Raw genomic sequence first — 14,067 nt, 5'->3', positions numbered from 1 at the left:
TTTTTCTTAGTTGTAGCTTTCTGTTTCTTATATTTGGAAAGCAGTATATGTGTGAGGGCTCTTGTTGTCAGATCTTTGATGCCCATGTCCTTAAAAACATTCTCTCCCCCCCACCCCAGATCCTTCCTGTTGAGACAGACAAGAAGCCTCAGGGGAAGCAGCTCCAGGCACGAGTCGACTACTTGCTGAAACTACTCAAGAAAGACATGGAGAAAAAGGATGGAACGAAAGAGGTGGAAGAGGTCAGTTCCACCATGGATGAATCGCAGCAGAAAAGGCAGAGTCACTAGACCAGGCCTTGTGCATTTCACACATCTGACTTGGCACTGCAGTAGTGCACAGGTCAGCTTTCTAGTCTCTGTGGAGGCAAATGCATGCTTTGGAAACATACGGATGGGGCTTTGCAAAATCTCTCAAACCAGAGTGAGGGCTGAATAGGACCCCCAGGTCTTTTAAAGCAGCATATGCCAAGCCTGGTGCCCCCAAGTTTGGACCACAGGTCATCAGCCCCATCCAGCACAAGTGTGTTTCTGTTAACATCAGCATCATGCCGCCTAGGGCTGATGTGAGTCGTAGCCGGTACAGAACTCACAAAGAGGGGGCACCATGTTAGCAGAATGCACTGTGCGCTACAAGGCTTTACATCTCGGTCTGTGTGTCATCTGGGAGGGAAACTTTCCTTGGGAAGTTGCAGTTCTCCTGCTCGTGACTGACTTCTTCTTCTCTCGACTTAGACCAAGGCGAAAAAGAGGAAGCCCCGCACAAAGAAGGAAAACAAGTCTCTCAAAGGGAGAGATGAGCATGGGAATGAGGTCTCCTCTCCTCGACACTCAGACAACCCCTCAGAAGAAGGAGAGGTCAAGGTAAGCCCAGTTTGGCAGGTCTCCTGTGATTCCACATGCCCACCTGCGCAATATCTGATGTGCAGATTCTATTGTGTTGAATAATATATACAGCTGGCAGATGAAGAATCGGAAGTTCTCTTTTTTCTGTCCTTCCTTCCTTCCTTCCTTCCTTCCTTCCTTCCTTCCTTCCTTCCTTCCTTCCTTCCTTCCTTCCTTCCTTCCTTCCTCTCTCTCTTTCTCTCTCTCTTTCTCTCTTTCTCTCTCTCTTTTTCTGGTCTATGTTTTTATTTAGATCAGCTTTTTAGCTTTGATAAAGCAAGTATTTGATATTTTTGTATTCTTTTTAAAATTTATTCCCCCCCCCAAAAAAAAATCCACCAGGAGCTGATGGCTAAGATTTTGTTTCCCAGATGCCTCTCCTCAGGCACAGCCAGCAGAGCCCCTTCCCCTGTTCAGCTTCTGTAGTCTTTCTCCGCTCCCCACAATGATAGCTTTGAAAATCAGGTTTGTTTTTTTAAAAAAACAAACAAACCCATAATAGCTGTGCACATTAGCCTCATGTGGATGATCCATGCCATTGCTGTTCCATTCAGATTATGGTTTGTGTAGACTATAAATTGGCCCTTCAGATGTCTCGGACTACAACTTCCATCATCCACAGGCAGAGGTGTTATCACAGTTCAAGGATTCATTCCAGCTAGGTAGAAGCACTTAAGGGCTGGTGAGGAAGAGAAGGTGGGGTAGAGGAGGGGCCTGGATAGAGTCACTAGGGCCCGATACAGAGGCGCAGGGGACAAAATTCACCACCACCTAACCTGCAATCCCTCAGCCCTGAAATAAATGAAATAGGTTTGATTTTTTCTCCCCTCCCCTTCCTGCTTTTCCCCTTTCCTTGCAGGAGGATGGCTTAGATGGCAGCCCTGTAAGAAAGAAGCAGAAGAAGAAAGAGGACAAAGAAAACAAGATAAAACAGACGGCAAGCAAGAAAGAAAAGGAAGAGGAGAAAGAGAGGAGGAAGACAAAGGGCAAAAGAGAAAAGGTAACGGAGATTGGCTTGCTCCACAAGGAAAAGTCACATAGGAATCAGTTTAGCAACCCTGGGTGAGATACTGAGTAATAATTTCTCCCGCAGAACTGTATCAGGAACTCCCTTCTCTGGCTTCAGCCTGGCCTCATCTCTCTCGTTTCTCTGTGTGAAATTACTGCAAATGCCGTGCTTTGTTTTTATGTTTGCCATGCCTCGTTTTGTCTTTTTACAGGCCAAAGGCAGCGATGCCAAATCTGCAGGCAAAGGGAAGCGATCTCAGGGCCCCGTCCACATTACAGCTGGGAGTGAGCCCATCCCCATTGGAGAAGAGGAAGAGGATGACTTGGACCAGGAAACATTCAGCATAGTAAGTATTTCCTGCTGGGGTCAGAGAGGAAGGGGTCCCATTCATCATTCCAGCCCCATGAGGTTTAAAGTAGTTGATCTCATCTTTGGGCTTCAGAATTTTTGCAAGCTACTTGATTCAAGTCAGCAGCGTGTACCTTTTCATTCATTTATTTAGAAGCATTTTATATACGGCTTTGTATTTCAAGAAACCCTTAAGCAGGGCACAGTAGGCAGTGGTATGAGCAGGTTGGGTTTATGGCGGGTGGTTTGGACTACAACTCCCAGCATGCATTGGCCAGGGCTGATGGGAGCTGTAGATCAAAACACCTGGAGCGCACCAGCTGTGAAAAATGTTGAAAAGGCAGAATGAATGCTGGAGGTTCTGTCCCATATGTGGTAGCATGAGCACAAATAATCCCGAATTCACAATTTTCAAAAGATGGCTAGGGCTGCCCCCTGTAGGAAGGCGGTAAATAAATCCTCAATAACGTGTAGCTTTGCTCTCTCTGCTGCTCCCCTCCCAGTGCAAAGAGCGGATGAGGCCTGTCAAAAAGGCTTTGAAGCAGCTGGACAAGCCAGACAAGGGACTGACGGTGCAGGAGCAGCTGGAGCACACGCGCAGCTGCCTGCTGAAGATCGGCGACCGCATCTCGGAGTGCCTGAAAGCCTACTCAGACCAGGAGCTCATCAAGCTCTGGAGAAGGTAACCAGCTCCACCTACCCGCCTGCCTTCCTGCCTGTCAGGCCTTCCACTGCGCTCTGATGCTGGTTAGCTACTGAGGTCAGGTTTAAGGAAGTTGGCTTACAACCTTGGCCCACCTAGCTGTGTATTGTCTACCTTGACTGGCAGCGGGTCTTCAAGGAACAGCTGCTCCTCATGCAGAAGGTCCCAGGTTTGATCCATGTTTGATACATGTTTGATGTACAGTATTTTAATATATATTTTTGGAAGCCTCCCAGAGTGGCTGGGGAAGCCCAGCCAGATGGGCGGGCTATAGATAATAAATTATTATTATTATTATTATTATTATTATTATTATTATTATTATTATTATTATTATCATCCCTTGGAGATCTGCCGGTCCGTATGGACCTTAGTGGACCATAGATCTGACTTGGTACGAGGTAGTTTCTTCAGTCCCTATACCTTTGGGGGAAAGAGCATCCCACTTTGTGTGCAGAAATCCCCAGGTTCAATCCCCAGCTATTCCTGGTAGGGCTTGGAAAGGCTGCCTCTCTAAAGCCCTGGAGAGCTGCTGCCGGTCAGTGTGGACAACATTCAGGTAGAAGGATCAGTGGTCTGCTTCTTTTATAAAGAAGCTTCCTATTCATTTCATTTATTAGACTTACTAGTTGCTCGTCACCTGAAGGTCTCCAAGCAACTTAACAGCAAGGACAAGGTATACAACGCACCCTGTGCTGTAATCTACCCTGGCAGAAATGCAATATAGCGAGTGCAAAATGTAGGAAGTCGCCTTATACCGAGTAAGATCATTGGTCCATCTAGCTCAGCATCATCATCTCTGATTGGCAGCAGCTCTCCAGGGTTTCAGGCAGGGGGCATCGTGTCCCTATGTAGAGATACTGGGCATTGAATCTGGGACCGTCTGCATGCAAAACAGATGCTCTCCCACTGAGCTTTTAAATTTCAAAATATTTTGCAAAATATTGGTTGCTTTGGCTTAGAATTTAGATTTAGGGGGGTTTTTTAATGAAGGAATTAACGATACCGGAGTTTAGATAGTAAAAACATGTATGTGTTGTAAAACGGCTAATAAAATGGAGTAAAAAAACAAACATCAGGGAAGGGCAGGGTAAGAAATCAAGAAGAAACAGGTTTAAAAATGTTTAACTTTCTGGAATATTTTTGGAGGTTTAATAAAAATGATTGGGGAGGGGGCGGGAAGAATTTAGATTTGTAAGAATAAAAACTATAACATTATTGCCACACACAGCACAGCAGGCCTGGATTTCTTGGGTTATATTTGATTTGAGGTTCTGCATGGCTCAGGCCTTGAATGTACAAAGTAATCCCAAAGAGAAGAGATAGCTTCTGAGCATATGCAGAGTATGCCTCTCCAGTCTCAGCTGGGTGATCTCCAGATAGACTGCATTCAGGTGGAATCAGGGGATGGGGCCTCATCCAGGCTAGACTGATAGAAGAAAGGGGTAAGCAGATTGCTGTTCTGTCAGTTCACTAAAGGGGGAAAATGAAAAAATGAAATCCATTCGCCTCCTTCCAGGAACCTGTGGATATTTGTGTCCAAGTTCACAGAATTTGATGCGAGAAAGTTGCACAAGTTGTACAAGATGGCTCACAAGAAGCGGTCGCAGGATGAGGAGGTGAGTCTGAAAAACTGAGAGAGGGGTGGGGGGAGAGAGAGAGCGCTTGGCTCTTGTCACTGAAAGGCAAGATACAAATCTAATTTTAAAAAAAATAAGCAAAGAAGATTTGTCCTGTAGAACAGGCTTCGCCAAGCTGGTGTTTTCAAGACGTTTTGGAGTACAACTCTGGACAGCTCGCTCTGTGGTGCTGGGGCTGATGGGAGTTGGGTCTAAAACATCTGGAGGGGGCACCAGGTTGGTGAAGGCTGCTGTAGAAAATAGGCGGTGCCCTTGGGATCCCTTCCACCTCTGTCATTCTGTGATTCTGTGATGCACCCTTAGAAACCAGAAGGAGCCTGGGCAAAGCTTTCTTGATTTGGTCTGCAGGTGTACAGTATTCTCTTTTGCTCCCAGACACTCTCTGCATCTTTTGCATGGGCTAGCTGGGAGTCAGAAGGCTCAGTAAGGAGACTATAGAGCCAGAAGAGGGCTGGAGCAACGGACCTGCAAGGAAAAGTTGCAGTTTTGGGGAGGTCCTTTGTTTGCTTTGAAAAATAAGGGGAGATATGCTGGATAAGAGGTACATAAAGCTATGTGTGGTTTAGGGCAGTGGGTCTACAAGTGAGTCACAAGGCCGTGTAGGATTCATCAGCGAACACAGATGGCGTGCTTACCTGCCCATGAATAAAAACTCTGAATAACTTTGTTAAGTACTATAACAATTTCAGTGAAGTCCAGATTGATAGGGACGTTAAGTAAACTTTTTGCTTGGAGGCCTCAAGTAATGGCAAAAAAAGGGCAAACCAGCAGTTAAAATGCACCAGATTGATGGATGCCGAAGATGCAAAGTTCAAAATTCACATGACAATCGAATCAATGGGTCGCCATTCTGAGTAAATTTGGACCAGCAGCTCACCGTACTAAAAAAAAGGTTGGGATCCTCTGGTGTGGAGAGATAGTGAGCAGAGGGAGGTTTTTCATTTTTTCTCATAATACTAGAGCTCCACTGAAGCTGAATGTTGGGAGTTTCAGGACAGACAGAAGAAAGGACTTCCTCATTCAGCAGCATAGTTAAACTGTGGAACTCACTCCCACATCTTGGATGGATTGGGCAAATGTGTGGGTTATCAATGGCTACCAGCAACAATGGCTATGCTCTGCCTCCGCAGTCAGGCCTTATGCCTCAATACTAGTCTCTGGCGCTCACAGGAGGGGAGATCTACTATTGCACTGAAGTCCAGCTTTGGGGGTTCCCGTAGAGGCCTCTGGTTCGCTGCTGTGAGAACTGGATGCTGTGCTAGAAGAGTCCCTGGCCTGATCCAGTTCAGGCTCTTCCTATGTTCTCACAACAAGATTTGTGTGGGAAGGGCCCATTCGCGCTGTCCTCAGGTGACTCAGTCAATGCCAGGAGCCTTTTATTGTGAATTAACTGTCCCCCTCCCCTCGTCATCCTCAGCAGGAACAGAGGAAAAGGGAGGAGGCCCTGGGAGGCAAGAAACCGTTTCGGTCGGAGGCATCTGGGTCCGGCCGAGATTCTGTGATGTCTCAGATACCTCATGGACCTCATGCTCAGAAGCTCCACCAGCCTCCGACGTCGCATCCTTCCCAAATGCACGGGCACCAGCGGGAGAACTACAACAGCCCAAACAAGAGGCATTTCAGCAGTGCAGGTCAGAGACCAAGCAGGAGCCCACAAAGAGCCTTCTCTCCTTATTCCTCTGGGTAGAACTTCTCCCTCCCTCCAGATTGAGTGGATGGCCATTGCTCCCCAACCTGGCTTCTTCCAGATGTTGCTCAAGTCCTGTCAGCCCCAGCCAGTATGGCCAGTTAACAGGGAGGATCCATCAGCCTCCAGGGTGGACTACTATAATTCACTCTATGTGGGTCAGCCCTTGAAGACAGCCTGGAAATTGCAACTAGTGCAAAATACCATGGCAAGAATGCTGATAGGGGCAGGAGGCTCTGAGCTAATTATTGCCCTTTAAAATTTTTTTGCCCCAAGATGTCTTCAGGAATCTTTTATTGTAAAAAAAATGCCATTTCAGAAATTGTGTTTATTTAGCTGTATACCGCTTAAGGGGGCGGGTGGCGCTGTGGTCTTAACCACTGAGCCTCTTGGGCTTGCTGATCAAAAGGTCGGCAGTTCGAATCTGTGTGATGGGGTGAGCTCCTCTTGCTCTGTCCTAGCTCCTGCCAACCTAGCAGTTCAAAAGCACACCAGTGCAAGTAGATAAATAGGTACCACTGCGGCAAGAAAGTAAACAGCATTTCCGTGCGCTCTGGTTTCTGTCATGGTGCGGTTTAGCCATGCTGGACACGTGACCTGGAAATGTGTCTGTGGACAAATGCCAGCTCCCTCGGCCTGAAAGTGAGATGAGCGCCGCAACCCCATAGTCGCCTTTGACTGGACTTAACTGTCCAGGGGTCCTTTACCTGTAACCTTATACTGCTCATTCCAAAACAAGGCTTATAAGTGCTTCACAAAGTATAAAAGCCTATTATACATTTTGGCTTAAGGGTTTGTACGGAGGGACAGGCAGGCTTTGTATAGTCCATTGTGACTGATCTGATCGTGGAGAACCCCCACCGCGCGCATCAGCTTCCAAGGACCCCTAGGGATCCTGTCCTTGCCCATTCAAGGGTGTTTCGTGAAACCGAGTCGAGCCTTCCCCTCCCTTCTGTTTGTGCAGAGCGAGGTGACTGGCAGAGAGACCGCAAATTCAGCTACGGCGGCAACAGCAACCAAGTGTGGGGCGGAGAACGGCATCATCAGTATGAACCGCATTGGTACAAAGAGCACCACTATGGAGACCGCCGGCCGCGTGGCGAGCCTCGTGGTGAACCTCGCAACTACCGGCTGAACAACCCAAGCCGCAAGCGGCCATATGAGCAGTACAACAGTGACCGAGATCACCGGGGCCACAGGGACTATTACGACAGGTGAGCCGCCAGCAGCAGAACTTGGGTAGCCGATTCCCTGCACTCAGCAACCAGGCCTCTCCAGCTCTGCCCTGAGCAGTTTCATGGCCTCCTCGCCCCCAGCACTGGCCACTAGGTGGAGGCCTGGCTTTGTTGAATGAGGTGACAACTTAATTTCTAGCCAGGCCCCAGCATTGAGCAGCGACATCAGAGTATTCCAACAAAAATGGGAGAAGTGGGAGTGGAGATGCCCAGTGTTCACTTATTCATCCCACATTCAGGACTGAAATCAGTCCAGTAAATGCAATCTGTATTCACTGTTGTTTTTGTTTTCAGTTCACAAACCATACGCAGTTGATTAGTAGTAGTAGGAACAGTTTTGTTTAGCTGTAAGCCAAAACAGAGAAAAAAGACTTGAGCCACAAGCTTGGCTCTTAATTTCCTGTCAGCCAGTGCAGTAGAGAAACATACAGTGGTGCCTCGCAAGACGAAATTAATTCGTTCTGCGAGTTTTTTTGTCTTGCGAATTTTTCGTCTTGCGTAGCACGGTTTCCCATAGGAATGCATTGAAACGGTTTCCTATAGGAAAAAGGAAACAAACTTGCAAGACGTTTTCGTCTTGTGAAGCAAGCCCATAGGGAAATTCGTCTTGCGAAGCAACTCAAAAAACGAAAAACTCTTTCGTCTTGCAAGTTTTTCGTCTTGCGAGGCATTCGTCTTGCGAGGTACCACTGTACAAGGTAACATCGTTTTCCTTGTCCGTCTGCAAAAAGCACACGCGCTCACTTGGTGGAACAACCGCCCCCTCCCCCCGGTCACTAAAGACAAACATTAGATTACTCCCCCCCCCTTTATGCACTGAATTTCCTTTGCATTGAAATGAGCAGGGTAGAATAACGTCATGACGATGGAATGCATTTACATAATTAATTACGTAAGTTGCGTAATTTCACCACAGTCAGACAAATAACATGGTTCTGGGCAGAAGACGACTTGCAGTGGACTGGAAGCAGTGCCGCGTGTAGACCAGCAATAGGATGATCTCCTGCTCTCAGCTTCCTCCTGTCAATTACTGTGTCTTGAGGAACTCGGGGGGGGGGGGGCGCAGTCAGAACACCGTTACAGAGTGAGGCCAACTGAGATCAGGGGAAGGCAACTTCCCCTTACCACTGGCTGGAACGCGAAATGTTTTCTTGATTATTTGAATGGGTTGGACATGGTCTTGTTTTGGTAGTCATGGAGCCCTCAATTGGACTGTGTCCCTTTTTCTCTCTGCACTTCCCAAAAGATGCGAGGGGGGAGCTAGTTGGGGACTGCTTTCTCCCATACAAACTGCCCCAGGTCACTATGGTCTGCAGGTGGGTCATTGCATGCGGACATGGGCCTGTGATTTACTTCTCTCCAAACAAACCATGTTGAGAAACCAACCTGGTGCCCTATGGACTATGGCTCCCACCAGCCCCGGCCATCTGGGAATGGGATGTTTCCTCAGTCCCCACTTCTGAGCCGACTGCTCTCTGTGCTTGCTTCTGCCTAGGCATCACCATGATTCGAAGCGACGGAGATCAGACGAGTTCCGGTCTCAGAATTACCACCAACAGGACTTCAGGAGGATGCCTGACCATAGGCCTTCCATGGGCTACCACGGCCAGGGCCCCTCAGACCATTACCGGCCTTTCCACCTGGACAAATCGCCGGATTACAAACAGCTTCTCCCCCCTCCTCACTCCCAAGTCTCGGACCCTCGCTCCCCACCCTCACAGAAATCCCCACACGACACCAAGTCCCCTCTAGATCACCGGTCACCCCTAGACAGGTCATTAGAACAAAAGAACAATCCAGATTATAACTGGAGCAGCCGGAAAACTTAGATTTCATGGTTGGGAGATCAGGCAAGAACCTCATCTGAGGTAATTTGGCCTGAGGTAAAATGGCAGCTGCTGTGGTTCGTAACCAGAGACTCTGAACCTGCTGCTGATGGGTCCTACATTTGCAGAAGGATCATAAGAGCTGGACCAATCGTGGGGGGGTTGCCTGGATTACTGCCCCAATCTCTCCTCACATAATCCTGCTGGCCAAATGTTTGGGGAGTTGACTTCCCTTCACTCGAGTGACCTGTTGCGGGGAAAAGGCCAGGCCCACCCTGGGTTTTTGTTTTGTTTTCTGTATCTTGAGGCCTAACTGGTCTCCCATGGACATTTCATGGAACTTGAATCGATGGCTGCCTGAGGCACAGACGGAGGAAAGAGAGCTGTATGGCCTCGCTATGGAGATCCAAGTCGTTGGTTGGGATGGAGAATGGGAACGGAGGTGCTGGCCTGTGTGGGTTTGCCCCTCTTGAACGGTGGAGGTTTGGCATAGGGATGAGGGATGGGTGGTGGGGAACAAGTCCCGAGGTGGCTGGCGCAGCCTTTCAGTAACAGGACCTGAACATCTCCAACTGTAGGTACCTGAGACTTGCACATATATATATATATGCAAGTCTCGGGCGCCTACAGTTGGAGATGTTCAGGTCCTGTTACTGAAAGGCTGCACCATTCATCTCAGGACTTGCTCCTCCCCACTCCTCCCTCACCCCTATGCCAAACCTCCACCATTCAACAGAGGAAGCCCACAGGTGCCAAGCCTTGCAGGACTTGAACATCTCCACCTGTAGGTGCCCGAGACTTGCATATAGTCTCAGGCACCTACAGTTGGAGATGTTCAGGTCCTGTTACTGAAACACCAGGACTTGGGGGGGGAATGCACTCCCCCACTGTAGGTTGATTCTCATTTCTCGTTTTCCCAGGAAAGAACATTAACTGCATATGTTAGAATCTGTATTGTCTGCTATGTGCCAGGATTGAGGAAGTAGCGCTGGGTTTGGATCCCAGTTTGGATGAATTCTTGATGGATTTGGGAATGGGGGAGGAATATTATTTCTGGGGCCCATTCCCGACATCTGTATGGCAGTATTGTCCCCCACCCATTTTCTCCAATATCTACAGACCGGAAGGACTAAGCTGTGGATTTCTGAGGGGGAGGGAGAAACAGAACATTACCCCACCGGCTAAAAGAAAAACAACAACGGCCGCAACCAGTTATTGATAATTAATTTATATTTGTGACAAAAAGAATTGCCACTGTCCTAGTGATTTCTGATGTAAATATGTTTGTTTATAGAGTATGTATTAAAAAATTTTCCTACATTGTAGGCTGTACTTTGGATTCTTGTATATTAAAATGTGACATGGACATTTTCAGAAATTGGACTGACTGCTTGTTTTCTGTTTGCTACCGCCGCGCGATGAGTTCCCTGTGTCAGTTTGTTGGACGGTTTTGAGGTTTGGCTTACCTGGACTGATTCCAGGCTACAGCAGACATGTCCAAACACACTCTCACATGCAGGACTGCATGTGCGGTTACACGTTCTCACACACATACTTTCTCTCACCCATGAAGCACTCGGCGAGGGGGAGAATGCTCTGTTTCCTCGAGTTTCTTGGATGAAAGGCAGGATATAAATCTTGGTCTTCCCTACTTCCTGTGCAGAAAATGCAGGACATTTTTCTGGATGAACCCACCGTGTAGGCACACGTTTTCCAAAATGAGGCTCACCACTTCATTGAAAACCTCATTTTATGTGCACATGTAACAGCGGGATGATGAGCGAGGGGTATCCTGCCTGCCAGAATCTTAAACAATGCTCCTTAAATCGTTTGTCAGATGCTCAAGCTCCCAAGTTTCAGAATATTCTTGAATCTGACCTTTTCATCATGATCCTGCACCAACTCACCATCTGTGTTGCAAGCACTACGTCTGTATAAAGCTTGCCTGACAAATGACCTTGCATGGGTGTTGTCTCCTGGCTAGTATCTGAGCAAACTGGCCCAATTCCCAGATACTGAAGAGGCCTGTACATAAATACACTGCAATTCAATAGATCAGGATGGAGAACCTCGTCTGAATGGGCAACATTAGGCCTCAAGTGTGGCCTCCAAGTCTGTATATGGCCCTCAGGACTCTGAAGCGCACACACACACAAATTCACCCTGCTTTGCACTTCCCTGGGTTTGGGTTTTTTTTTTTTTTTTTTTGCCTGGCTGGCCTGTGTGCTTGAATTCTAACACTGCTTTTTGCCTGCCTGGATTGAGGCTAGAGAATTGTGGCCCTCAGACTGAAAAACAGCTCGGATGACTTCATGGGGTCAGCCAAAAATGTGATAAATGAATCCGTTGACATAGAAGACGACAGTTATAACATGATGGCATGTTGTATGTCTACTTATGGCAATATTTTAGAATCTTGAATTTTAGTTTCCATATTTGTGGGCATTGGCTACCAGGCTTCCATTAAACTGGAAGGTAGTGGACTCTTTCACTGAAGGTTTTCAAGCAGAGGTTGAAATAAAAAAATTCCTTCCTGTAGCACCTTAAAGACCAACTAAGTTAGTTCTTGGTATAAGCTTTCGTGTGCATGCACACTTCTTCAGATACACTGAAGTGTATCTGAAGAAGTGTGCATGCACACGAAAGCTTATACCAAGAACTAACTTAGTTGGTCTTTAAGGTGCTACAGGAAGGAATTTTTTTATTTTGACTATGGCAGACCAACACGGCTACCCATCTGTAAGCAGAGGTTGGATAGCCTTCTGTCAGGGATCCTTAAGTTGAGATTCCTACATTGCAAGGGGTTGGACTCGATAACCTTTGAGGTCCTTTCCAACTCTATAATTCTGTGATTCTATGGCATTAGCTTTCATGCATCAATCATTTCTTCAGATAACATGAAATGTCACCCTGCATTGACAAGTATATGTAGGTTTAGAAAGGGGCAGACATTAGCAGCTTGGAGGGGGAGGGAATACCTTAGGAGCTGGCTCTTTCTGGCTAGAGCTGTCTTTCCACATCACTTTTTGTAACAGACTTTAAAGTTTAGTGACAGGATATTGGACAAGATGGGTCTTTGGCCTGCTCCAACAGGACTCCTTCTTAAGTGACAGTGGAGCAGCGCTCAGCAGCGGAATAGGATGCCTTGAGTACATCCTGGCAGCCCTGCTCTTTAATCCTCTGCCTTACTTAGCCTTTCCAGGCCAGTGCATTTTACAGAACACACACCTCTGACTTCTGTCCCTTGGGCAGTTGTACATAGCACAGCAGATGGGGGAAGTCCACCCCCAACTAACTGGCTTCCTGCCTTCAAAAACAGTTTGTTTGGTTGTTGGTTGGGCTTGTTTTCTTGGAAACCTGGCTTTGTTAAGACCAGAAGGGATTTACTGGCCTTGCCCTGTTGCTCAACTCACACAGGTGCTTAACTTGCCTGGCTGCTTCCCGTCTTCCGTGAAGCTTCCTCCGCTGGGGCTCTGCCTTACACCCTGGGATTCCTCAGTGTTGAGTAAGAGCAGAAATAAAAGCATTTTCATGCAGCAGGTCATTCATGGCGAGAGGACAGGAGGAGAGAGCCTAACAAAGGATTTTCCACACCTGTAAGCACTGGAACCAGGAGTGAAATTTCACAGCTGAGACGTGTTCCCCATGGAGACAGATTTTATAATGGAAACACTGACTCAGCCATTTATTCCAAGAGTCTTGGCAAGGGCGAGCAGTCTGGTTTCGCAAGGAGGCCCAGAACTGTAAGAGAAGGGGGGTATTCAAGGAGGGAGAGTTCATCTGAAACCTGTTGGGTCTGTGGGAGGTATTAAACCCCTGCGTGTACTCCTGTCATCCCAGTAGTTATTATTAGTCTGGATCGCACCCTTTTAGTTCCATAAATGCTCTATCTAGAAGTTTGGTCGTCTTATTCTTGGGATAAATCTCCAAAGGTATACAATGGACACATTTCTCTAGAAACCCAGCATATACATAAGGCCCGTTTTCTGGAATTCTGAAGTTTGTGGATGTTTATCGGAGGTGGCAGGGACGCAGGTGGTGCTGTGGGTTAAACCACAGAGCCTAGGGCTTGCCGATCAGAAGGTCGGCGGTTCGAATCCCCGCGACGGGGTGAGCTCCCGTTGCTCGGTCCCAGCTCCTGCCAACCTAGCAGTTCGAAAGCACATCAAAAAGTGCAAGTAGATAAATAGGTACCACTCTGGCGGGAAGGTAAACAGCGTTTCCGTGCGCTGCTCTGGTTCGCCAGAAGTGGCTTAGTCCTGCTGGCCACATGACCTGGAAGCTGTACGCCGGCTCCCTCGGCCAGTAAAGCAAGATGAGCGCTGCAACCCCAGAGTCGTTCACGACTGGATCTAATGGTTAGGGGTCCCTTTACCTTTACCTATCGGAGGTGGCAGGCCTCTGCACACCAGTTGCCGAGAACTGTAAGTGGGCAGAGTGCTGTTGTGTTCATGTCTTCCTTCAGGGATTCCCAAAGGCATTTGGGGCTGGTCACTGTGAGAAGACAATGGACTGAAGGGGCTGCTGGCTTGAGCCAACGGGGCGCTTGTACTTTTACAGTTCCTAGATCACACTTCAGCTGAAACATACTTGGCAAAAGTTCTAGAAATTTGATGGCCGCAACTCTAAAAACTCACTCAAAAGGAACGGCTATGGGGTGGTTTTGTTTTGTACAAAGGGGTGGGGGGGTGGGGAGGAATCAACGTTAGTTCCTTACTAATTTAGCTGGAAGTTT

General features: G+C 47.7%; 1 protein-coding gene across 4 annotated transcripts in view; it reads left to right on the top strand.

Moving 5' to 3' along the window:
- CHD2 (chromodomain helicase DNA binding protein 2) overlaps window positions 1-10,710 on the top strand; it is a 66,784-nt gene extending 56,074 nt beyond the window's left edge. For all 4 annotated transcript variants that reach the window (XM_081171005.1, XM_081171007.1, XM_081171006.1 and 1 more), the window contains 9 exons: window positions 120-242; window positions 735-863; window positions 1,744-1,884; window positions 2,105-2,239; window positions 2,745-2,923; window positions 4,464-4,563; window positions 6,002-6,215; window positions 7,236-7,485; window positions 9,002-10,710. In XM_081171005.1, the coding sequence (XP_081027131.1) occupies window positions 120-242; window positions 735-863; window positions 1,744-1,884; window positions 2,105-2,239; window positions 2,745-2,923; window positions 4,464-4,563; window positions 6,002-6,215; window positions 7,236-7,485; window positions 9,002-9,335 (1,605 nt within the window). In that variant the 3' untranslated portion in view covers window positions 9,336-10,710. The remainder of the gene's footprint in view (window positions 1-119; window positions 243-734; window positions 864-1,743; window positions 1,885-2,104; window positions 2,240-2,744; window positions 2,924-4,463; window positions 4,564-6,001; window positions 6,216-7,235; window positions 7,486-9,001) is intronic.
- Window positions 10,711-14,067: the final 3,357 nt, after the last annotated feature.

This window comes from Podarcis bocagei (assembly GCF_964188305.1).
Source record: "Podarcis bocagei genome assembly, chromosome: 14".
Taxonomy (NCBI): Eukaryota; Metazoa; Chordata; class Lepidosauria; order Squamata; family Lacertidae; genus Podarcis; species Podarcis bocagei.
The sequence above is the reverse complement of the archived record's forward strand: the minus strand, read 5'-3'. Positions and strand labels throughout refer to the sequence as shown.